The sequence below is a fragment of the Tyto alba genome, unplaced genomic scaffold (genome assembly GCF_018691265.1).
Source record: "Tyto alba isolate M040663 unplaced genomic scaffold, T.alba_DEE_v4.0 Super-Scaffold_8, whole genome shotgun sequence".
In the NCBI taxonomy this organism is placed as follows: Eukaryota; Metazoa; Chordata; class Aves; order Strigiformes; family Tytonidae; genus Tyto; species Tyto alba.
In genome coordinates this window covers 5,788,309-5,811,772 of record NW_024881329.1, presented here as the reverse complement: position 1 = coordinate 5,811,772, position 23,464 = coordinate 5,788,309, and the positions used below count along the sequence as shown (strand labels likewise).

The window sequence follows — 23,464 nt, the reverse complement described above, 5'->3', positions numbered from 1 at the left end:
TGACTTTACATAAATCATTTATGCTTTTGAGGATAAGAAATAAGTGCCACTTCGTGGAAATAATTTAGCTGTTCACAGTGTATCCAGTGTTCCAAGACAGAAGAGACATGTCTGCTGTGTGCAGTGGAGAATGGCCTGGGCTGGCTCCGAGCGTGCTGGTGTGTTTGCACAGTGGAGTGGCGGTTCCTGAGAGCGAGCATTAGTGCCGCGCAGTGTCAGAGCTCGGGAGCCCTGCCCCTCCTCAGGGCTAATTACCCCCGTGCCCTACACACAGAGGTGGCTGTTCGGCTTCTGGAACCTCTTCAGTCACATTTAACTCGCGTATCTCTATACCATGAGATATTATGTGATACAGATATGCCCTAGAAGATGTGAGCTGTGCGTCACGAGTGAGTCATGCATATGCACGTGGAATGGGGATGCAGACAAAGTTACCACTGCTGGTGAAATACTGCAGAAATACCAGAATTTCTCTTCACAAAGTGTCCCCAGATTACCAGGCCTCTCAGAATACAGAACAGTCTTTGCAGAAGCCTTCACACTTATAGTTTATTGATTACTTAGCACCAACGCTATCTGAGGTGCCAGATAGCAAACTATAAATCAGGCCAGGGCATCTGCTGCAGGTGTATTTATAGCTGCAGCAGTAGCTGTCTTTCTGGTCTCCCCCTGGAATTTTTCTGTACATTTCTTTCCTTTCGCATTCTGAGTAAGTGCAGGACGGAAAGTTTCCAAGGGTAAGGACACTCCAGGAGCAACTGATACCTCCTAACTTAATGGTAGTATTCCTGAATTCATGTTATTTTTAGGGATGCTCAAGCTAGCAAGTTTAAACTCCACTCCTGCTAATATGTTAGGCAGCTGAAAAGCTACACAGTCCTAAAAATAGGTAGGTTACCAGCTGATGCAGGAAGCTGGCGGGCAGATGGAACACAGAACTTACTGAATGCACATGGCTGTTTGGGTCAGACACACACTGATGGCTGCGGGATTTTAGAAAAAGGAAGCACCAAACACAAGTCTTTGACAGAGGAAGTCATTTCAAGGTGACAGGAAGAATCAAGAGGGAATGTTCCAAAAGACTGAAAATATTACCTAGATCGTATTGAATAGTATTTATTTTATCAACACCTGAAAATATACAGCCATAATACTCTAATGATCCTCTTGATCAACTAGAAGAATATATGGGTAAATGAGAAAAGCAATAAAAGAGAAATTAAATTTCCTTAAATCTGAACACAGACATAGAGAACATAGCTACAAACTAGAGAACACTGATGGTGTTTAATGATTTAAATATCCCAAACCAGTAATTGATAATGGAAAATACTATGCTGTTCTACCACTCTTCAGGAAGTTATCTTCAGTCTGAAAGAAAATAAGCTCTTAAATTGGTTCTTCCTTCATTAAGCTAGGTATATCCTATTTAGGACAGTTTAAGAAAAGTTAACTTTGTGCAGTACTTGTGTTGTGAAATTAAAATTATAGGTAGGAGGAATTAGCACTACCATTTCAAAGATAGAATGGTAACAGTAATAATTAACTGACAAAATATGTGGACATCTAGATGGGATGGGTGTGTGTCTTAGTTTGGGCTGAAATGGAGTTAATATTCCTTTTCAGGGACTAGATGAGTGCTGTGTTTTGGATTTAGCTTTGGGTTTGGTATGGGAAAAATGCTGACAGTACACTGATGTTTTCAGCTGCTGCCGAGACTTCAAGGACTCTCCGACTCTCCATGTCCTGCCCGTGCGCAAGGGCACAGGGAGCAGGGAGGGAGCACGGCCACAGCACCTGACCCTAACTGGCCCGTGAAATATTCCATATCATGGCACGTCGTGCTCACTGTATAGAGGAGGGGTGGTTGGGAAGGGACTCTCGCTTCCGGGGTTGCGATTGTGGGATCTTGGTATCTCGGGGTCGCTGGCTGGGAACGGGCTGGGGATTGGTCAGCGGGTGGTGAGCAGTTACGCTGTACATTGCCTGTTTATATATTTCTTTTTGTTTTCCCCCCATCATCGTTATTGTTCTCGTTTTATTGCCATTATTAAACTGTTCTTATCTCAGCCTGTGAGTCTCCCTTCACCCCTCTAATCCCTCCCCCATTCCCAGGTGGGGAGGGGGAAGGGAGGGTGATTAGCTGCTGCATTGTGGTTGGCTGCCAACCAGGCCTGAACCACGACAGTGTGGAAGTCAGTCGACCACATTTGAGACAACCGGGAAAGGCAAGAATCGCACTGGCGTAGGGAAAGCAGCTGGTGAGCTCAGCCCCGGTGTTACTGGTACCTCGACCAGTATCAGTGCGGCTGCCGTTTGTGGAGCACAGACACACCACCCCGGCGCGTCATCGGGTATTCCGGGGCTGCCACTGGGACCTTATGTGGATGGAAAAATGAATCACAACAGGCGGTCTCCAGCTCGTGTGTTTTCAAAATCAGTATGAACAACCACATTTTCAGCTAGCAACCTGAAAAATAACTTAGGGTGCTGTTGTATCCTCTGAAGTCACTAGCATGCACAGTTTATCTTACCAGGACATCGACTCGTACACCAGTTACTCTGGCGTAACAAGTTAGTGCATATTAGCTGTTCTGTGGAAATTGTCCAAGTGCACAGTCTGTCACACCGCATGCTGCAGTAATTGCAAGCTAATTTAGCTTCTTAAATCACATTTGCCCACAGGTTTTTTTAGGCTGCGTGCAAGTGTATGGAGAGTCACTGCAGGGCAGCTGATACACATTAACTTGTTTTTCTACAGTAACTCCTTTACATGCAAAATGCTTAAGGTTCTTCAACATTTTGGAGTTCCCCTTTACCAGTGTTTTGGGGACTCTGGATTTTCCAGGTGATCCAAATAACCATTTATAACTGCACAATTGTAGAACAGAATCAAGGATAGATATTCAAAAGCAAGGTAATATATGTTTCTTTAAAAATTATACCTGAAGGCTCGGATGGTGGTAAGACCTTCAACAGTCTCCGAAAAATGGGAGAGTAATGGTAGCTGAGTGCTGTCATCCAGCTGCTGCAGGTCCCTGGGGAGCGTTAGGAAAAGAATTTTGTAAAAAGCCAGTTTTGTTGTGCAGTTATTCTCTTGAAACAGGCCCAGGGAGTATCATAGCAATAATTATATATGTAAGGTTCAGACAAGATTGCAAGGCAGTGCTGCATGTTTCTGAGCAGGGAACGAAGAACCCAGGAGCACTTTTCTTTTAAAATTTGAATACAAATAGTGCTGGAATTCTGAAAGGGTCTTTTCCCTTCACTGCCTTCTCTCATTTCTCCTATGTTCCTACTTCTTATACCCAACTGTTTATTCATTTAAACACTATTCTGGCTCTATGCCGAATATAAATTTAATGGAATACTGCAAGTAACAGCTTGAGTTAGGCAAAACCCAAGAAGGCAAACTGCAACTTCCTCTCTCTCCCCTCTCCAACCCCAGATGACATCACAACTTCTCACAGAACTAACAGCATAGCTCATACACTCCATAAACGGGAGCCCACACTCATCATCAGGTTGTGCTTCTCAATCTCATGTTTAGTCATCAAATCAGTGGAAGCACACGTGGGATGAAAGTCTATTTAGTCTCGGTTCCTTCCAGCAGGAAGTAAATTGGTTGCAGGCTCCCTCTCGATCCATGTATACATAAAGGGGTAAATGCAGCATTGCTGCCAGTGATTCTTGAGCGCCACTGGGAGGGAAGCTGTATGACCTTAGAAGGAGAAAAATCACAGATATGGCTAAAATTTTTCAGCTTTCTAAAAACTAAGAGGCACCCAGAACAAGAGAGAATGCTTGTGCAGGTTGGATCCTTAATAGGCAGCAGCACCACCATGGTTATACTGCATCCTCCAGCCTCTCCCTGGCTTTACAGATTTCTACCTCCATCAGCACAGACATCAGCTTCCCTGCTCTGTCAGAACATTTGCTTGGACATGCCCAGCATGCAGCCTTTGGGGAGGACAGAATCCAATTGTTTTTTAGTACCCTGTGAACTCGAGGAAACTTTGAGCAGGGACAGAGACCCAGCTCACGCCTCCCAGTAGTTCTGCCTGAAATGCTGCAGACAAAGGCACTTGTAAAATTATACATTTTCATGATAGTGGATTTGGCTCACTTTCAGACAGGGCCATGGCTTTGACGGGGCCGAACTGAAACATGTTGTTCCCCAGCACTGTAATTCTGCAATGCAGTCATGCACAGCAGAAGATGTTTCCATTGCCAGAACGACACCAGTTTATGTTCTTACCGTGATGCGACTCGGAAGTACTTCTGGATGAAGTAACACATGATGGCGAGGGGAACCAGGGCAATGAGAAACATCGGTGTGACGTATGAGATAACAGCAAGAGCAGATACACACAGCAAAGTGGAGCGACTCAAGCACTCCAGGGTAGCTGGAATGTGCTGTATAGATAGAGAAGAAGCAGCACATAAAATCTTACATAAGTCACCAAGTTTAAAACAGTATTGTTTCATTTTCCTTTCTCCCACTTACACAAGGAAAAAAATTTGAGGATTTTAAGCACTAAACATACAGGTCTGCTTTTGAATTGGCTGCTGGGTTTTGGGAAAGTCTGAAGGGATTTCTGGGGGGCTGCTCCCCATGTCTGCACAATCCTCGTGTCAGAGGATTACAGATGGAATGCAATAAATGATTTCTATGTCTGCATCAATCCTATGAACTGCTGTGCAGTCTCAAGTAAATACTGATAACTTGAATTTCCTTCATTTCTATTTTGGGCAACAGCATTTTCCTTTATCTTCTTTCATTTGCTCGTATGTGTCTTTACCCACTTCAAAAAAAGTAGACCCTCTTAATTTGGGGATATCACTTTATGTAATTTCACTTCCTCTTTCTATACAGGTCATCTTAATAAAATAAATGGGCTTTCAATGTGCATTTAAGATAAGGAATTAATTCTGAACCTAGAAAATCATGATGCAAATTGATAGAGTAGTCAAAATTATAAATCACCTGTAAATGCCATCTAAATGAGTGTACAATAAATGGAAATCCAGTCTTTCAGACTGGTAAAGATAGGATAACTTGGCAGCTTGGATATATTTATTCAGTACCTGGTCAATGGTATTGCAGTCGGCTGAAAATCTATTCAATATACTTCCCAGAGGTGTTGTTTCAAAAAACCTAAAATGACACAAGGAATGGGAAAGATTACAATACTGATACTAGAACAGTTTGAGGGGTTTTTTATGTCTTTCTTATGCTAGGTACTGCATCACAGACACAAGCAAACAAATTGATGATCACAGTACAGTTTCTCATCTTGCCCCATAACCATGGCTCTCCAATAAAATGGCAGTCTTGAACGTAATGCAACAGCACCAAGCGTGTCCTCAGCTCCCTCTACTGCCTAAACTATGCAAATCACATGATTACATTTTCAAAAGTCCTTTCAGATTTGCAATTTGAGGCCTCTTCAATGAATGAAAAATGCAAACAAAGTTAAATTGCAAGTCATGCATTTTTCTGGAAATAGAAATGCATAACTAAGATCATTTGTTAGAATAATATATTAAAAGACCTTTCCTTTACAGTTGCATATGTAATTCATTATTGCTCTGTAATTAATTGTTCTATTACTCATGTTGAACCTGAATTCTAATTCTACCCTGAAAAAAAAAGAAGTTTTTATAAAAATACCCAAGGTTTTCCATTTATATTATTTCTCCATGATTTCTGGGTCAAGTACAGTTAGCTTAAAGATAAGAAGGTATTTTTCCTAATGTTCAGTAACAGCTGCAGGTTTGAATGAAGCTACAACTCTGCTTTCGTGCATTAGAAAGAAAATTTATGCAGGACAACAAAGGCCTCTACTGGTATCTGCGCATCCCAGTGTACTCTAATGCTGCCTGAGATGACACTTGTCTGAGCTCATTATCTTTCATAGGCTTGTACAATCGGTGCCTGACAGTAAATATTTCCAGTGATGAAGTTTATGATGCACACTATGACTGAACTGTACAACATATTGATCAATAATTGTGTTTTCTCCCTAATTAAAAACAGCAAAAAGAAATTAAACATGCAAGGAAGTCAATCTCTAAAGTCGCAGTCAGGCAGGAGAGGCCTCTGACTAGCGTCTAGAACTCCAGCAGCCTGGGTACCATTTTCAAAAATTGCTCAGTAGTTTGATACCTGGTGATTTTCAATGACATATTGAAAAAAAAAACTGTAATTCACAGTCACTTAATAAAAACTGTGCTTAGAAGATTGCCTTGAAATAAGGAACACAAAATTACTACAATACAATTTGTATTACAGAGGAATACCTCATTGGAGCCAAAATAATTTTATTTAGTAAAGAAGAGTGTAGCTTTTTGGTGACTTTCAAGCCAGTCCACTCCACCGCTATTGATGTGACAAGACACAATACAATGCCAAGACAGCAGAGAATGCTGAAAACTTTTGAATATGGAGAATGGTTGAAATCCTAAGAAACAAAGAAAGAGTAACAAAATTATTCACTGTAAATTATGTTTAAAATTTATTGTGAAAACACAAACACAGGACTGAAAAAATGTAAGGACTAAATCCTTTTTCCTTCCTAAATTAAACTGCCAATGATTTTCAACCATCTTAAACCACAATTTATTACCCTTTGGAGAAAAGAGTGCATGAAAACAAGAGATTAAACAGACATTTACAACCATAAAATACTACAAAAAACATGGAAAAGATATATTTGATAATTGCATTTGAAGGAAAAACCTTTCTTCAAAGCAGCTATTATGGCTTTGTTGTTTTGGTCTATTTTTTAAATAGGAACAGAATATAATAGTTTTTATTTTGAAAGACTAATTTCGTATTAAAACCCAGCATCAATGAAGCATCTTTTAGAGAGGAAAGTGTGACCCCAGTGAAATCAGACATGCACCTCCCAAACATTAATATGGATTATTCGTAGGCATTAAATTCTGACAAAGAAAACAATCCCAGTTCTAATAAAATCCCTCCGCTATTGTTTTATCCACACAGAGTAGCCTGCTATGTAACACTGTGGTCAGTTCCACGGGGAATTCACACAAAAATCAACCAAAAAAGCAGGCTCGTCAAAAAATAAATAAATCTGTGCTTCCCATATGTTACAAAACCTGAAAGTCCTACTTGCAGTGAGAATGCAACAGGACAGGAAAAAGAGAAAAAGAACTACAATATCACAATTCCTTTAGAGATCAAGGTTTAAGCATATCAGCTAGATGATGAAAATACAACAAACCTAGCAAAAGAAGAATAACGACGCACAAAACTTAACCATTAGTCTTACTGCATAGTGTGCCTGAAAATGCATTAACCTTCAAAATACTCTGGAGTGGCACTATGACTAGAAATACAGCACATCGCATACAGATCTTGGAGCGGAGGTTGACAGTGGGAGATCACCACAGGTTAAATCGTAAGAGGGCAGTGAAGGAGGCGTTGCATACCTCACAGTGAGAGCAGTTTTTCAGCCCTGGCTCTGTCTTCTCAGAAATGGCAGCTGAGGTCCAGCACGCCAGGCAGTAGTCGATGGCCACCATCACCGTGTGCTTCAGCAGCTGGGACAGAACGAGCAGCGGCAGGAGGAGGATGCCCGCTGCGCTCAGGTACTTGCCACAGGCTCTCCAGGGCATCTTTGCTCTCTGGTGCAGCACTGAAGACAGGTTGTCTTCATCATCACTTTCTGTTACTTCCTCTGCACGGAAAACATACAGCCATGTTGACTTACGCATGCACACCTTTGACAGGGACTGGCAAGTGGCAGCTACAAAACAGGCCTTATCGTACATGATAAAGACGGTTTTAAGGTTAAATTACCTGCTCAGACATGCACGTATCAACCTGCTAAAGTTAGTAATAATGCACGCTAAAAAGATGCAAAAATCCTTAATGCTTCGCAACAAATGTCTTCAGCCATATTTTTGCAATTTAAAAGTATTAGCTTGATAAAAATGAACTACAATTTTTTTCTGGTAAAACCTTAAATAAGTGTGCTTAGCTGTTGAGAGGTTTGAACATCACCCAGCGTAAATTATTCAGTATTATTTCTCTTCCATTATCAACTCACGTTCAAGTATAAGAAAAATCCTCAAAAGTTTGGAGGAAACTATGACTTCTGAATGCTTGAAATCACTGTAGTCCAGAGGTAAAAAATTAATGGAAATAGCACTCTTACAAATCACAACCAACGTGAAAAATTATTATTCTCTTGCCAGTTTGAATTATGTTAATTCATACTAATGTAATTTAACTGTGAAACAGTAATATAGTAGTATTGGGCTCAAAGGGTGCCCTTTTACCTTCATCCTCTTCATCATCTTTCAATAGAGCTTCACGGGAATACATAGTCCTCCGGAGATTCGTTCTTTCCAAAACAGTTTTTCTTTCAATAATAGTCTCCTAAAAAAGGGACAGTTCACGTGTTTTCAACCAGAGTATTAATAAAAAAATTACTAGGTGTGACAAAATTTGTTTCCAATCAGAATATCAGTGAAAAATAGAAGTGAGAATCTCAGACTAAGGCAGTTGTGATTGATTTGCTACCTCTGTGTAAAACCAAAGACCATAAATATTTGACATTAATTTCAGATTGTCAGTCCCAACCTTCTTGAAATCTTAACTTGGACAGATATCCCTCAATTAATGAGAACTAAGATTAATACCTCATTCTTCCTGTGTTATAGGATTAAAGACAAAATGTGTTAATGATTTAGAGAGCTTGATACAGGCACATATGAAAAACTTCTGTCCAATGCAATGAGTAAATTTGGGCATATTTAGAGAAGCAGTTGTCAGTATTGCACATTATCAATGTTTTTCCTAAAATGGTCCAATTTAATATTCCTTAGACAAGAATATTTTGACAGGGCTTCCTATCAAGAATGGATCAGAGGCAACAGTATCAAGGAAGTATGAGATGTCCAGATGAAGGAATTTACCTTAATAGATAAATAATAATGGTAATAGTAATATTACATTCATACTATGTTAGAAATCACACACAGTGTGTCAATCCTTGTTAATGCTTTCAACCTAAGAAAAGAAAAGTCACATTTTTTGCAAATCTTGATTGCCCTGCCCATCAAAAACCTTCTCCAGCTCTTGGTCTTGTCGATTCATTAATGTCTTCCAGTGCTCAAAGAGCTCAGTCTCTGATTTCTGGATGTCCTTGAGTGTTCCTTCTCTCTGGATGTTACCATCTTTCATTGCAATTATCTAAAAAGTAAGAAACACAAGCGGTGAGATAAACAGCCATGTATCTCTATTTATTTTAAACCTATGTTGCTGTGACTGGACAGAATTTTTTCTTTTCCTAAATAAAGAATATTTCTGCAAACAAATCTGTCTTCAAAAAAGACAGTGAAGTTATCTCTTGACTTCATCCCCTTTACTCAAGATGCTGAAAAACCAGAAACTTCCCACACTTCACATGTTCAGAAAGGAAGGTTGTTTTTAAGTAAGAAGGAAGAAGAACGGGGTCCCTGTCAGCAGACAGCTGAGTGCATTATTCTTCCTAAATACAAGTCATTAGCCAGATAAGATTTTAGAGTTCTCTTACCTCCTGAAAGGAAAAGGCTTTTAGCAACACACTGTGAGCAGCATGTTTTGCCCTCATTCAGGCAATTAGGTATGAGCATGCTGGCTCCACCGTCTGTTTGATATCATGGACCTGATAAGGAAAAGCTAGGGAATTTGAATCCCTAAAGCTTTTAAAAGCATAAATAGTGGACAGAGTTTGAAAAAAATGATATATGCAAGACAAAGTCTGAAGGGTGTGCCTTCCAGGTTTGTATCAGTGTGACTACATTATACACACAGTGTAACTACCTTCACTTTAGATCTGACAAGAAGAATTGGAAAATGAGGCGTGTGGATTGTAAACCCATGTGACATCATTAGAAAATAGTTAATGCAGTATTCATTTTTCTCTCTCCCTGGAAACTAGAATTTCCACGGGTGGGGAGTGGGGAATTAATCTATCCCATTCATTGCTAAGAATTTACACCAGGGGAAAGGAAAAAATAAAGCAAACAAGGATCTTTTTGTGGTCATTTTATTCAGGAAACCTGTAACTGGGCTGAACCTTGAATTCTTCTGAGGGCTTTGCTATGAAGATTTAGGAGGGCTATCATATACTTCAAATTATATTTTTTATTAAAAAGTCCTCAATAAAATAAAATAAATATTCCTGCTGCACTCCATTGGGTAAGACTTACTAAGGCTTAGTGAGATATGTGCATGGGAAAAAAAGCCAAACTATTTCTTACTAAATTTTTTTTTAATTATAAACTTAATTAATAAAAATCCTTCCTGTTCTACAGGCTGCTTTGAACAGTATGTTATAAAAAAATATTGAAATGCAAGTACAAGGTAATAAAAATAAAACAATTCTCAGAGTATTTAATAAAACATGAACACTTACAAATCGGTCTGACAATCATAAAGAAAATTAAAAAGATTATAACTGACACAAGGCCATTGCTGTTCGTATTTTAAAAAATGCAAATATATAACAATTGAAAAAGTGTAAGCTAAGGCAGGCCTCACAGGGAGGGGAAGAAGGCAGAAAATTCCTGTATCCTGAGACACACTAACCGGAAAACCAGAGCTGTGCTGAGCACAGTCGTAATTCTTAAAGGAGCACAACTGAGGGTGAAGGTCACAGCAGACACCACAGAGGATAAATGCTGCCCACCGAAAACACGATCAGAACAAGATTAATGGCTATCTGCAACTTTATAGCAAGCCAATATGAAGAACAGAAAGCAGCTGAAATATGATTGTTTCTTGAGCCAGAGTAAGCGCTGCTATAGTCGGTGCAAGCTGCAAACGAGAGAGATGTCCTGCTAGGAGGCATAACTGCCATCATCAATCCTCGTGGGCAAGACAACATGTGGTGTTGCAGCTGGATAACTGCAGGAGAACTAAGTGCAAGGCCAGTGTGAACCAATGAACTAAAAAAAAATCCCAAACCTCTTTACTGTACTTGATTTTCTTCATCTTTGACATCTGCAATTACAAACTGTTACAGAAAGCATACCTTCATTTTTTTTTCTGTAAACTACAAGATATAACAAAGCAATCTAACAAAACAATTGCTTACTATACATTTCTTAAAATTTTGCCAACATACAAAGGGTAAAGACATTCCTGATGTACTAGTACTAATCACAAGGAAATATTTGTTTTTTTCTTATACTTCCACACACCTCAATATCCATCAACACACCCTTTTTCTGTGACAGCACAGACAAATTCATAGTAACATCTCAGCAGAGGCAAATACATTACTCAAACATTTCACTGTTTTGAGATTAAAAAAATGAGCAAAATTTTCCAATATAACTAGTGGGTTTAGATACTCAGTATTTTTTAAATGCAGCCTGCTTTCATAAGAGTATTCAGTATCAGCTCTGTGAAAATTCAATCTCTTTAGGAGTTCTAAGATGGGAATCTCAAAACTATGGCATCCCAAACACTGATTTTCAAAAGATCTTGATTATGTCTCTTCTCATTAAACCACTTGGTGGAAAGATGAAGCAAAAGCCTTGTTTGTAGGAAGACATATTTGTGCCACATTCTTGCTTCCTCAGAAAAAATGGGAAGAGCTTTCTTACCCAGTCAGCATGGGGTAAGTACTGCAGCTTGTGAGTTACTAGCACAATGGTCCGCTTGTCTTCCCGTAGCATTTTGAGGATCCCTTCTTGCATGAGATGGTCACTTAGGTGGATATCCAGTGCGGAAAATGGATCATCCTGTCATGAGGAAAAGAGGTCAGCTTTTGGGGCCAGCCCTTATGGGATTTAAGGGAACTCATAGATCTTAACAGCAGTAAAACCAGTCAGATCAATACAGGCAATCAAAAGAGGCCATCAGAAGATGAAAATTGTTCTGAGGAATGATTTTCTTAAATTACATAAAACCAAACCTGAACTGTCTTTTTGCAGTGAGTACTCAGACATTCGGCCACGTCAGCTGTGCCAGTGCTATGATTTTGGGAGGCTTTCTCAAAGGGCTCCTCTCAACAGCTGTGGTTCACAGCCTATGTAACCGTGGTACAGTTTCTGTCAGACTCAAGACAATGCAGCAATGTATGTCTCTGGCATACGTTACATAGCTGCTCCAGGGACAGTGACAAAGAGCACATTTTTATTTCCCTTGTACATAACTGCCTTCTGATTTTTTTTTTCCTCCTAGATTACTTTATGAAATCAACAAATTATATGCAATTAATTCAGACATAAAACTAATCTGCATCATCTTTTGGGGGACTTGTTACCTAATCCTATTTATATGGCATTACAAATCTATTATTTCTGCTTGCACTAGTGATACTGGAGGTAGTGTTTACTTAGTATTATTATTTCATACTAATATATTACACTAACCCTAGGATTTCTTAAAAATAAAATCAATTTCTTTTCTCCAGATGTTTTCTGATAAAGTAGGGCTGAATTTGAAATAATTCTACGTTCTGAGTGACATAAATTGGCACTGGTTAATTAGGGAGAGGTATAAACAGAGATGAGTGCTTTAGAGTATATGCCTTTGAACTTTTACTCCCCTCAATTTTGCAACAATTTACATTGTTACTGCATTATGATACTTTAGTATTGTTGCTTTCATGTGTTTACAAAACAAAAATATCTGAAATCAACAGTAAGATAAACACAATCTTTGAAATTCTAATAAATCAGAGCATCATATGGTAGAGGACTTAGTGCTGTTGAAACACAGTAACTTCTGACTGTGATACAGAATTTATTCCCAAAAAGGTGTGTGCAACTGCGTGTGCACTGTGCTCACTGAGCAAGGACATATGCCGCCAGCTTTACTGCTGCACTCTTCTGATCCAGCACAGACCTAAACCTCACAGCGCGCCCCGAGTGTGCGCCCAGCCACCGCGTACGCGGCACCGCGCTTCTGCGAAGCGCAAATGCCAGTTCACAGAACGTGACACTGAACTGTGGAGCCAGGCCAGGCTGGGCATCGGGGCGGCGCTCACCGTGCATGATTATAATGATGCACTGGAGACAAGACACCTGAAGAAAAAAATCAGTTCCCTCTACAGGACTGGTGTGACGTGCGGCAAATAAAACATCCTGTGTGAATGAACGCAATTAAGATTAAAATATGTAATGAAGTATCACATGACCTTTCTTCATACCTGCAATGATCACAAGAAGTTTAGAGAATACAAAAGGTTATTGAATATGAGGCGAGTGCTTGCGAGAGAGAAGTTTCGTAAGCATTTGTTTACAAAATCAGTCTTAAAAGAACTGAGTGTTTGCAAATACTAACAGAGGATTCCTGATTATTTTTAAAAGATTAATAATTTATTTGTAGGTGCTTGTACATTATCAAACCATAAGAGAACCTGCTACTATAAGGAGATTACTGTGTACTGCACAAAAGGAGAAAAGTGACAAAGCCAAGTTACAGCCCAATACTGGATCTGCTGGTTTGCAGCATCTGGCCAAACTGCTCTCTACAGTCCTGCGTTCTGGTCACTGCCTGGAAGTGCCCTACACATGAAGCAAGCCCATACTGATCAGCCTAACTACAGGGAAAGCTCTAAGTAACCTCCCAGACTTTTAGGGCCGACCTCTAACGTGCACAGCTTTTCTAATCCCATGTGACTACTGTTTCACTGTTGTAACAGCTGGATTCAATGCTTCTTGAAAACTAAGTTTAAGAAGGAAGCCCTAAATTGGAAAGCCAGCAAGCTCACTACTCGTGAGTCTGAAGGATGCATCCATTTTCCCACCTACTAAGTTTTCAGAGCCAGCTCTTACTCCTTTCTCCATAGCACTTCTGTTCAAGTTGGGACAGGATGTCCAACAACCAGTTCAGGGTGGGAAGACAGCTTCGTTTGCTGCAGGATGGAAGCACCCCAGACACAGGACAACACTAACTTTAGGCCTGAGACAGTTAAGGAATTTCACAAATACAGCTGAGAGTATTAAATTTCTAAGTACCAAACATAACACAAGGGTCAAAAAGAAATTTCAATAGACTGAGAGGGGAAGCATCAGCATTTCAATTTGTATCCCAATACCTATCTGTCTGCCTGCAGCATTTAGAAAAAGCTCCTTACCTGCAGGCTACCTAACAATGTATATGAAATAAACAGAGCTCATTTGGCTTCGCTTAGAGTAAAGCACAATGTTCTGTGTGTGTTACCCATGAAATACTCTAAATGCTCGCATTGCGTGCTTCTGTTTGGAGCATAAACATAATGGTACCTACTCACCAGGAACACAACATTTGTCTGCTGGTAAAGTGCTCTTGCCACACTGATACGTTGGCGCTGCCCTCCAGACAGATTAATACCCTGGAGATAAGCAGGAGAAAAAAAAAAATCAGAGTTATAAAAACATCAACTAAATATTCATATTCTGATTGGATTATCCACAGAAGACTTTCTGGACAAAGAAACCCAGAGAAATTTTTCAAAAGTGTGGGCCTGCAATCCAGCTGGGAACACAGTACACAAATTGTTAGAAAAAACAGAGCACTCTGTCCAGAGCAGTACTCCATACATACCAGAGGGATGGGAAATGTTTAATGGTTTGTGGTGACATAATGGTGTAGGTGGCATAGATATTCTGCGGGCAGTCTAAACTAGATTTCTGTTCAACAGTTAGGCTTATGAGTCTGGCTATGTCCTGTTTTTTATTTATTTTTATGATCATATACTGTCGTACTGTATCAGCTCTATTATATACTGTAATCAGTAATTGCTAGCTGGGAGATCAGAGCTTGCTGAGGTGAACATTACGTGATGGCTACTGTACTTGTTTTCTGCCCTCCGTCCCCTCTACCACCCTGTTCTAAGTTACTCATCCTTCCTGTGATCCACTTGCAGTTTCACAAACACCTCAAGCTCTCATAAGCCAGTACTGCTGTCAATAGACGGTGCCCCAACTCCTGCCGACCCACCACTTCCCTCCTCCTGTCTAAAAAAATATTTGTTTGGCTACACAATGAATTGGGTTAGGAGCTAATCCATTTAAAATTAACATAGTAGCCTGCATGGAGATTAGTCATGGAAACGTATCCTTAAATGTATCTTTGTGTGGGGTGGTTTGTTGGGGATTTGGGGTTTTTGTTTGTTTGTGACAGTGCCAGTATATGCCAGGGTAAATCTGCCAGTTTACAAATCTGTGACTTGCATTTCCTTTCTCGTCACTCGCTAATCTATCCTTATAAGATAAAGCGTAGTTTGCCATTGATTAAACACCTGGCCTTTCTTAAATGAAGAGGCTCTAAAAATCTATGAATTATTTATTTTTATGTTACTCCTAAAGAAACAAAAAAATGCACTGTGAAGTCAGGATATGTGAGATAACAGCCACAGAATTAGTCAAACATTCTGATAGCAGCACATTTAAATCATTGCATCTTACATAAATGACAGCATTTCCATGTTTACTGAGCAACGAGCTTTCAGACTAATGACCCAAACATACACTTAACTAAAAGATTACCTTTGTTGCCAAATAACCAGTAAGATTTTAAGAACACAACAAAATAATAAAAACTCCTCTACATATTTAAAACAAAAAATAGAAGCCTGTAGCTGTTTACTGACCCTCTCTCCAATCTGGGTTTGGTCTCCATGAGGGAGAATGTCAATATCAGGCTGGAGGGAACAAGCATCAATTACTGCTTTGTACCTGTGGAAACAAAAAAGGTAATGCAAAATCCACACAGATACTGCTAAAGAAGCACATTTCCTACCTGCAAAGGAACAAAAACTAACCAGCTGGAAAAATCACACAGTGGAAAACATATCTGTTAGCACTAATTGTTCTAATGGGATCTCTTTCAATCACAGGCAAGTAAACAATATTTCAGCTAAGAAAAAGCATCTGAGGTCAGCTTCCCAATTAAAAATATTTAATAGTTAAAACCAGGAGAAACAAGCACAACTTATTCTATGGTATACTGTTATTGTTTAGCATTTAGCTTTTTTCATGCCCAGGGCCTTTGTTTCTTGTTTCAATATCCAAGGATGACAGAAAAAAATGTGTGTAGGATGTGAATACATAGCCAACCACTTCTTTTAAGGGTGTGGAGGGATGGAATACCAGCAATTAACTTCTAAATATTTTAGAATGTTTGGTGGCCATTTATACTGAATAAAAAGGCAGCCCATTAATCCTTCTCAATGTACCAAACACATAAACTGTAAGAAACAACATTCCCACTCCCAAATGGCTAATGTCCTTTTAAGACAGTTAAACTAGTCAATTAGGTGTAAGAAGGGAATCCTGCATGCTAAACACACACAACCCTTGGAAATGAAAACATTTCTACACTTAAGTTCAAGTGAGACTGAACTCTGTCCCTTGTGTCCTTCAGGAAACACAGGGTCAAAGGGGACCATGCAGAACTCAGGGGCTTCTGTCCTGTCCAGGCAGGGGGAGACGGGGACCCTTCTGCGAACCGAGGCCTGTGCCACTCCAGTGTTTAGCTAAAAGGGGAGCAAAGCACGTAATAGTGCTGAAACCTGTTACCTCTGTTTGTTAAAAGGGCTTTCAAATGTGATATTCTCTTCCACTGTGGCATTGAGCAGCCAAGGCTTCTGTGATGCATATGCTACTGATCCTCTTTTCCTGGAAGAAAAAACAGAGTTCCCAGTTTATCAGTGCAGTAGGTGTTTTTGGAAACCATTTTCTTGTAAAGGATAAAACTGGTAATCAGTCTTCAAAAAATGCTGTCTTTCATTTCTTTAGGAAAATCAATAGCTCTTCCATCAAAAGAATACACAAGAGGTTAAATTTCCAACAGTATACTGAAATTGTTCACCTAACTGAATTTCAGTTTGTTCCCTCTTTTTCTGCTGTGAGGTGGGTTTTGGAGTGGCCAGCTCAGTAAAGCTGCCTTCTTGAGCAGTGCAGATGGCAGGAACAAAATTACCAAAGACTGAATCCCAGCTCTGTTTGGATAGACTAATAAAAAAAAAATGTATAGCAGATTACTAGTCAGGCAACACATTTCAGGAGGAATGTTCTAAAGAGATATTTTTAAAGTGTTTTAAAAACAACCTCCACACATGCACAAAGGCAATTCCTCCCCACCCCCAAGGCATTTATTTTTCTTTTCCAAGAAGTGAAATTGAGTCATAAAGTAAATGTGTAGCCATGGGTAAAATCTTTCTAAGTCTATAAAGACATGAAAAGAGAACACAGACAAAAAATATTTGCTAAATTTCTCCCTGTGAAATTGCCCCCATAACGCACCATCAGAAGGGACAATTTATCAGGTTTGGTCAACAGGATCTCGCCATGTATATTTTATTTCATAGGGATTATTATTATTACTATTTAAAAATAAAAGTATCTGCCTACTAGTGAAGAAGTAGATCTTTTGTTGGCTGTTGTGGACTAAGGACCTCAGTAAGGTAGAGCTGGGTGAAAGGCAGCATTTTTTTCTTAGAGAGACTGATACTATTGGAAAACTCACTGGCATATCACTTTTTCTCCAAAAAAGGGCCAAAAGAGGGTTCACACGCCTAAAAGCGTATCTGTTTTCTTTCCAGCTACATCAGCTAATCCAATAAAAAGATAGGACCTCTCACCCAAACGTAGCCTTTGTCTGCTAGAAGCCATTACAGCAGCCTCTTTCTAGCTGGACCTGAATGCAATTCAAACCATGAGCTGCCAAAATACACCAGGAGCTTTATCTTTTTTTATCAGCAGTTAAGGTCACTTGCCCTGCTCATTTTTTCAGGCTTTCACCAAGCTTGCTTAGAAGTCATTATAGGATCTAATTTTCTTTGATGACCTGAAAGAGCATACAGTTACACTACCCTGCTAACATGCTTCCAAGTTCAAATGTCTGATGGCTCATTAGAATTTAATTATATTTTATGAATTCTCTTTATTGGAAAATGAAACAGGAGAAAAAAAAAAAAAAAAAAAAAAGACAGAAATAATCCCCTAGGCAGTCCAGCCCACAGTCCCAGAATTTAATTCAAAGAGCATTCAGTTCTGCCTCAAGAGGGAAGCATTTTTCCAATTAGTATGAAATTCTCATCCCAATGATTGAGAAAAAATTGCTCTGAGCATTCCAAGATGAACATATAGTCCCCTCCCCTCCTTGCAATTGCTTGAAACTGTGCCTTTGCTGCTCTTAATTCTCAATGTGATTTAAAAATTACTTCTAATTTACTTTTTGAAAAACAGTAGCAAAGTTTTGAGGAAAATGTTTTTACAACTTCTGTAAAAAGTGTTTGTTTGTTCAGTGAAGATCCAGGCACTGCCAGTAAGATGCATTCCATGCTGAGAACCAGCACAATGCCTGGAAACACCATTCACATCTGGCTTACGTTCTGCTTTTAGGCCATCATTGAGAATTAATTACTTCAAGGAATTTGGGAACAAGCAACGAGCTTGCCAAAATTCATCACAGACTTAGAATTTAGTAAAGCCCTCTAAATTAATCTTAATTGCAAACTGACACTAAGATGACATATCAGGGCAGATCATATTTTGACATGGCAAAAAGCTTGCAAGTACTCGATCATATGAGAAATCTATTGCATATCTACCGTGCTTCTTGCAGTAAAGGGGCAATCAAACCAAACTTTTAATCAAACTGTGAGAAACATGTGGCCAAAAATCCGGAGAACAAAATATTTAGAAACAAAGTGATGCAACACTTTATCTGAAACTTTCCCTTGAACCTACTTGAGGTTTCATACTTAAAAGACTAAATGCAAACAAATGGCTTGGCAGACAAAGACTTGTGAGGAATTTACTTTGTGGGTGAAGGAACTGCCTCCTGCCCTCAGACTGCATAAACAAACATGCATTTTCATCAGTGGAGCATAATTTTTTTCTCCAATAACACAAGATGGACTAACCTTAGCCTCTTAATTACCACAAAGAGGCAGACAGCAAAATCCAATCTTACAGTAGGTAGGGAAAACCTCCCCTGAGCTCCGTGGAGACTATGCACTTTGGCTAATACAGCGTCAGGCCCATTCATTAATTTAGAATCAGGAACAACACTGTCAAGATTGTTTGTGTAAGTGTATTAATCTAACTTTGTCTTCACCTTTCATTTTGTTAAGTCCAGTAGGCTCAATATACATTCAAGATCATGGAAAATAAGACTAGTTAAGGGACATTCATGTATGAATCTCAGTGCCTTAATAACCTACCAAGTCTGAAATATTGGTGAATTTTAAAAGGAAATAGATGCATTTAAAATGCAATGGATTTGTAACAGTAGAGGAAATAATACATCGCAAAGCCTTTCCTGTGTGCTTTGTTTTGCTGACTACAGTTTTATCTTGATTATTTTGCATAATTCATGAATTTCTAATATCAGTCAACAACTCAAAATCAAATGTTCTCCAGATGTGAAATTTGTACTGTCCTGTCCTATACTATTACTGCATGAACAAAAAAATATGCTTCCATTATTTTCAGCTTGGTGGTAGGTAATAGAACATTCTGATATTACCAGTCCTGAGTATTCAGGAGTGTACTTTTTTGCCACCATTAATCTGCAATGGTTACTTGCTTGTTTTTAATTCTAAATCTTGTAGTAGCAGTGTACAGAGGCAATTCATTTGCCTTCTAAGGAGGAACAACTCACTAAGTGCAGACACTTCTGAAAAATGTTCACAGGATGGCTGAGGTTAGAAGGGACCACTGGAGGTTCCCATTACTTTTTGAAGTGTTGTACCTGAATTCCGTGTCAACAGGAGATTCTTTCTCTGAGCTGCAGAAAACAAACACAAGGGTTTTTTTTTAAAAAAATTCAATTATTTCAGACAGCGCAAATAGTACCTTAAAGTAGTATCAGTATGCTCTAATTAAAAATGTAACAAAATGACTGCATAGCAGAAAGAAAACTCTCTTAAGTATGGTAAAATTCTGTACTATGTGATACTGACCTAAAAAGGTATGGTTGAAGTTTCAGTTTTGAGAAATGCTGAACAACTTTGCAGAAAGTATTCAACACCTATGAGCAAATGCATAGACCTCATAAGACTGGCTCAAAATACTCTCTATTCTGAGAACATCAGAAATGTTCTACAGGATCCTAGTGCAACAAAACCACCAGACATATTCCTACAGCACTTACCCAGCATAACTAGGATTCCCAGAACCTATGATAACGTAGGTAATTGTTTCATACAGTCTAATTTTTTTTAATATGCTTGCCATACTGTTGTGCATGCTGTCTTACTGTTTGCTGTCCATCCACATAACCGTTTCAAACATGTGAATGTCTAATTCTGATCACATTTCTCTAGTATCTTTAAGGGTTCAAATGGTTTCACTTTAACTTGGCACGGAAATTGCAGTCTCTCTTACACAGAAAGAGCTGTGAAATTTCCAGTATCCTTTAATATAACGCTTAGTCGTTAGATATATCAAAGTCCCTCTTACACTATGCATGGATAGGAGCAGAAGTTTTACAGGACTCAGTCTGACAACCAGGTAACAAGTAGAAATTAGATAAATGGGAGAGAAGAGGCTGATAAATCTAAAGAAAAGGCAGTAGAATAGTTGGTGCATCACAGAACCAAAAAAATATTCTGGTCAATAGAAGACACACATAAGTCAAGAAAAGGGACATCATATGACATTGTTCCTCTGCGATTTCAGTAACAAATTCCTCAGTGACTTCAGCAGGGTCAGGATTGTCACTTTGACAAGGTTTACCATTCTGGAGGTTTGTGTGCCATACTAAAATGACAACCATGTCAACAAGCTTTGCTCTCAGTCGATTTGGTAGCTATTCCCAAAATCCAAGCTGAACTATGTTAATCAGGTAAAAATAATTTCCCTGCAAGGACGCCTTGCCAACAGATTAACTAATCTGCTGCTCTGCACACTTCTCAGTTTGCATGTGCCTGAAGAATGCTAGGTGAGAAAATAAATTTATGACAGAATGTAAAAAATGAAGAGTAATAGGGAGAATTTGCTTTAATAAATGAAACTTTTAAAGCAATACTTGATACTATATTTTAAAGTATAACAACAGGGAATAATCTGGTTCAGAGTTTAAAAGAGGGATTTTCAAAGATGTACAGGAAAGTTAGGATATAATTTTAAAAATTGACAGATGTCAATGTTTTCATAAAGGAAATCCAGCTCTTATTTTCAAAAGTCACATAGGTGGTTTCAAAAACTGTATCCTAAGGTAATTAATACAGTAAAAGTTTCACTGGTTTTCAGAATTCTGACTCTGAAAATCTTAAACAGATTTTAGAAACCTTTGGTTCCTTCTATTGCAATTGATTTAGCAGGAAGACCAATACAATACCATACCTGACATCTTCCCCCGTCTCACTGTCAGAAGTACAGCTGCATCACAAACAGAAAGCAAAGACTGTTTACTTAAGTAAGCACAGGCAATCTGCCCCAGAAAGACAGACTATTAAATTCCACTTAGTGCACAGACTGCAAACAGTATTTATCACAGAGCTGCAGTGCAGCATCTGTTCCTTCTATACAAACTGACTTGATTTTAGCAGTCAAAAAAAATTTGGTGACAGTTTTTTTTTCCCTTATAAACATTTAATTTGACTCAACAAATAAAATCACCTCCCCTCTGTCCTGCAGGTGTTAACAGAACTGAGAAGTCCTAGGGTGACAAGACTGCCGTTCCATTTAAAAAAAGACATTTTCAGGGAAAACAAACTTATAATTTGTGACACTGTGTTTTTCCATGGCAGTAACAGCGCTTTTGCAGTGCATAATGGGTTAATTTGAACCCCAAATCCCACCTTCAGTTGACTTGCAACATGCTGTGTTCTATCAGCCCTATCCTTGGGGGGATGTGCCTGTATGAGTAAGTGTGGGCAGGTCTGACGGACAGACAGGTTTTGGTTTTGCTATTTTTGAACGTGTACCAAGATGTTCACAGAGTTGTTTTGACAGCATGACTGGCCATACTTATTACTGATGCTAAATTCAGTTTCATTGAAAAGAATGAAAAATCTGTGTGTCAAGTGGGATAAACAAAATCAAGGAGGAACAAAGTTTTTCATGCTTTAAAGGGAACAGTCTCATTAACTTTATGCTAACACCAACTGCTTATAAAAATTCAGGAAAGAAAACTATACCTGCAGTTTAAAAGGTTGGTTTGAGACAATTCCAAAAAGTTAATGCATAGTAATCAATGACCTATCTAAATTCAATTTACTGTAGAATTTGAGAGAGCCAGCCAGCCACTAGTGCCTCTATGCCAAAGGTCAGTGTACTGAACAAAGCTTTTCTACGGTTACCTCACACATGACTGTGTGAACTCAGTGGCACCTTCTCCAAAACTCCATGAACTTGTTGCATTATCATTAAATAGCAACGCATCCTTTGCAGAAACTATCAAGGGGCTGAAACAGGGAATATCTTTTCTAGCCCTTCCACGTACAACACAAGGACCCCAAACAACAATCAGTTCCTGCCTCATGGACCACCCTGAAGAAGGTGAGGCATCCATCCCACTGGGGAACACGCTGGTAACTGGGGACATGCAGTATTTGTGCATGACAGCGTCTCCCTCTCCGCAGTGCTCTTCTACACCAGCCGGTGGGACAGGCAGAAAGCTGTGCAGCTCATATAATCCATCAACACGGCTCCAGCAGCAAGGATCAGCCAGGGTCCCTTCAGGCCAGCACAGCCTGCCTGTGCCTACTGCAGGTGTTCAACTTTACTCCAGTTTCCACTCAGAAAGCAGGGTGAAGCGCCGTGCTCACAGGGCACCAATGATTCTCAGAGCATGAGACGAGATGCAGCAGTGCACAGCAATGTCCCCGTTTCCCCTCTTAACCAGGTTCTTTTACTATACAGCTACAGGTACCACAACTCTCCTATGCAAGTATTGGTAGATCAATTCCCTGGATCTGTGTTTCTGTTCTGTAGCTGGAAAAAAATAATCCTCCATTTAGCATTTTAGCTCAGCCTTTTCAACCCACTTTTTTCCACTTTGGCTTTGTTTTATCCCTCCTGACCCTCTTTTCCTGCATACTTCTGGCAGTTAAGGATGCATTTATCTTCTACCAGTGTTGAAATGTCAAAGTAATGTATGTTTGATAAAGAGGTCTAGATCTAATCTCCCAAGGTGTATGGGTGTCTAAAGATGCTAATATGTACCTGCTGAGATTCTCAAGCCTTCAGATCTCTATTTCCAATTTAAATAAAGTACCTGTATGTTTCTGAAAACACATATTTATAAAAATCAATGCAATTTTCAGGCACCAAAATAACTTTAAAAATACTGTCATTTGATGAAAACAATCAGCCCCACATCAAGTAGAAGAAAACCTGTTGTTAATGATGTTAACAAATCTAGCACTTCCTTCACATTATACGGATTCTAGATTCACATGGGAGTATATATGTCCTGTTTAGAAACAAATGACAATTTTCTTTGAGGAAACTATTTATCATTAGCTTAATTTTCTGATATTTACTCCAAAAAGAC

At 39.2% G+C, this 23,464-nt stretch overlaps 1 protein-coding gene across 1 annotated transcript in view; it reads right to left on the bottom strand.

Annotated features, from left to right (window-relative positions):
• ABCC8 (ATP binding cassette subfamily C member 8) overlaps window positions 1-23,464 on the bottom strand; it is a 79,463-nt gene that overhangs the window by 11,773 nt on the left and 44,226 nt on the right. The window contains exons 17-29 of the mRNA XM_042785363.1: window positions 21,310-21,345; window positions 19,715-19,750; window positions 16,534-16,632; window positions 15,606-15,690; window positions 14,265-14,345; window positions 11,629-11,766; window positions 9,101-9,226; window positions 8,311-8,410; window positions 7,459-7,706; window positions 6,304-6,464; window positions 5,089-5,158; window positions 4,259-4,416; window positions 2,946-3,038 (exon numbers count right to left, since the gene is read on the bottom strand). Coding sequence (XP_042641297.1) covers window positions 2,946-3,038; window positions 4,259-4,416; window positions 5,089-5,158; window positions 6,304-6,464; window positions 7,459-7,706; window positions 8,311-8,410; window positions 9,101-9,226; window positions 11,629-11,766; window positions 14,265-14,345; window positions 15,606-15,690; window positions 16,534-16,632; window positions 19,715-19,750; window positions 21,310-21,345 — 1,431 coding nt within the window. The remainder of the gene's footprint in view (window positions 1-2,945; window positions 3,039-4,258; window positions 4,417-5,088; window positions 5,159-6,303; window positions 6,465-7,458; window positions 7,707-8,310; window positions 8,411-9,100; window positions 9,227-11,628; window positions 11,767-14,264; window positions 14,346-15,605; window positions 15,691-16,533; window positions 16,633-19,714; window positions 19,751-21,309; window positions 21,346-23,464) is intronic.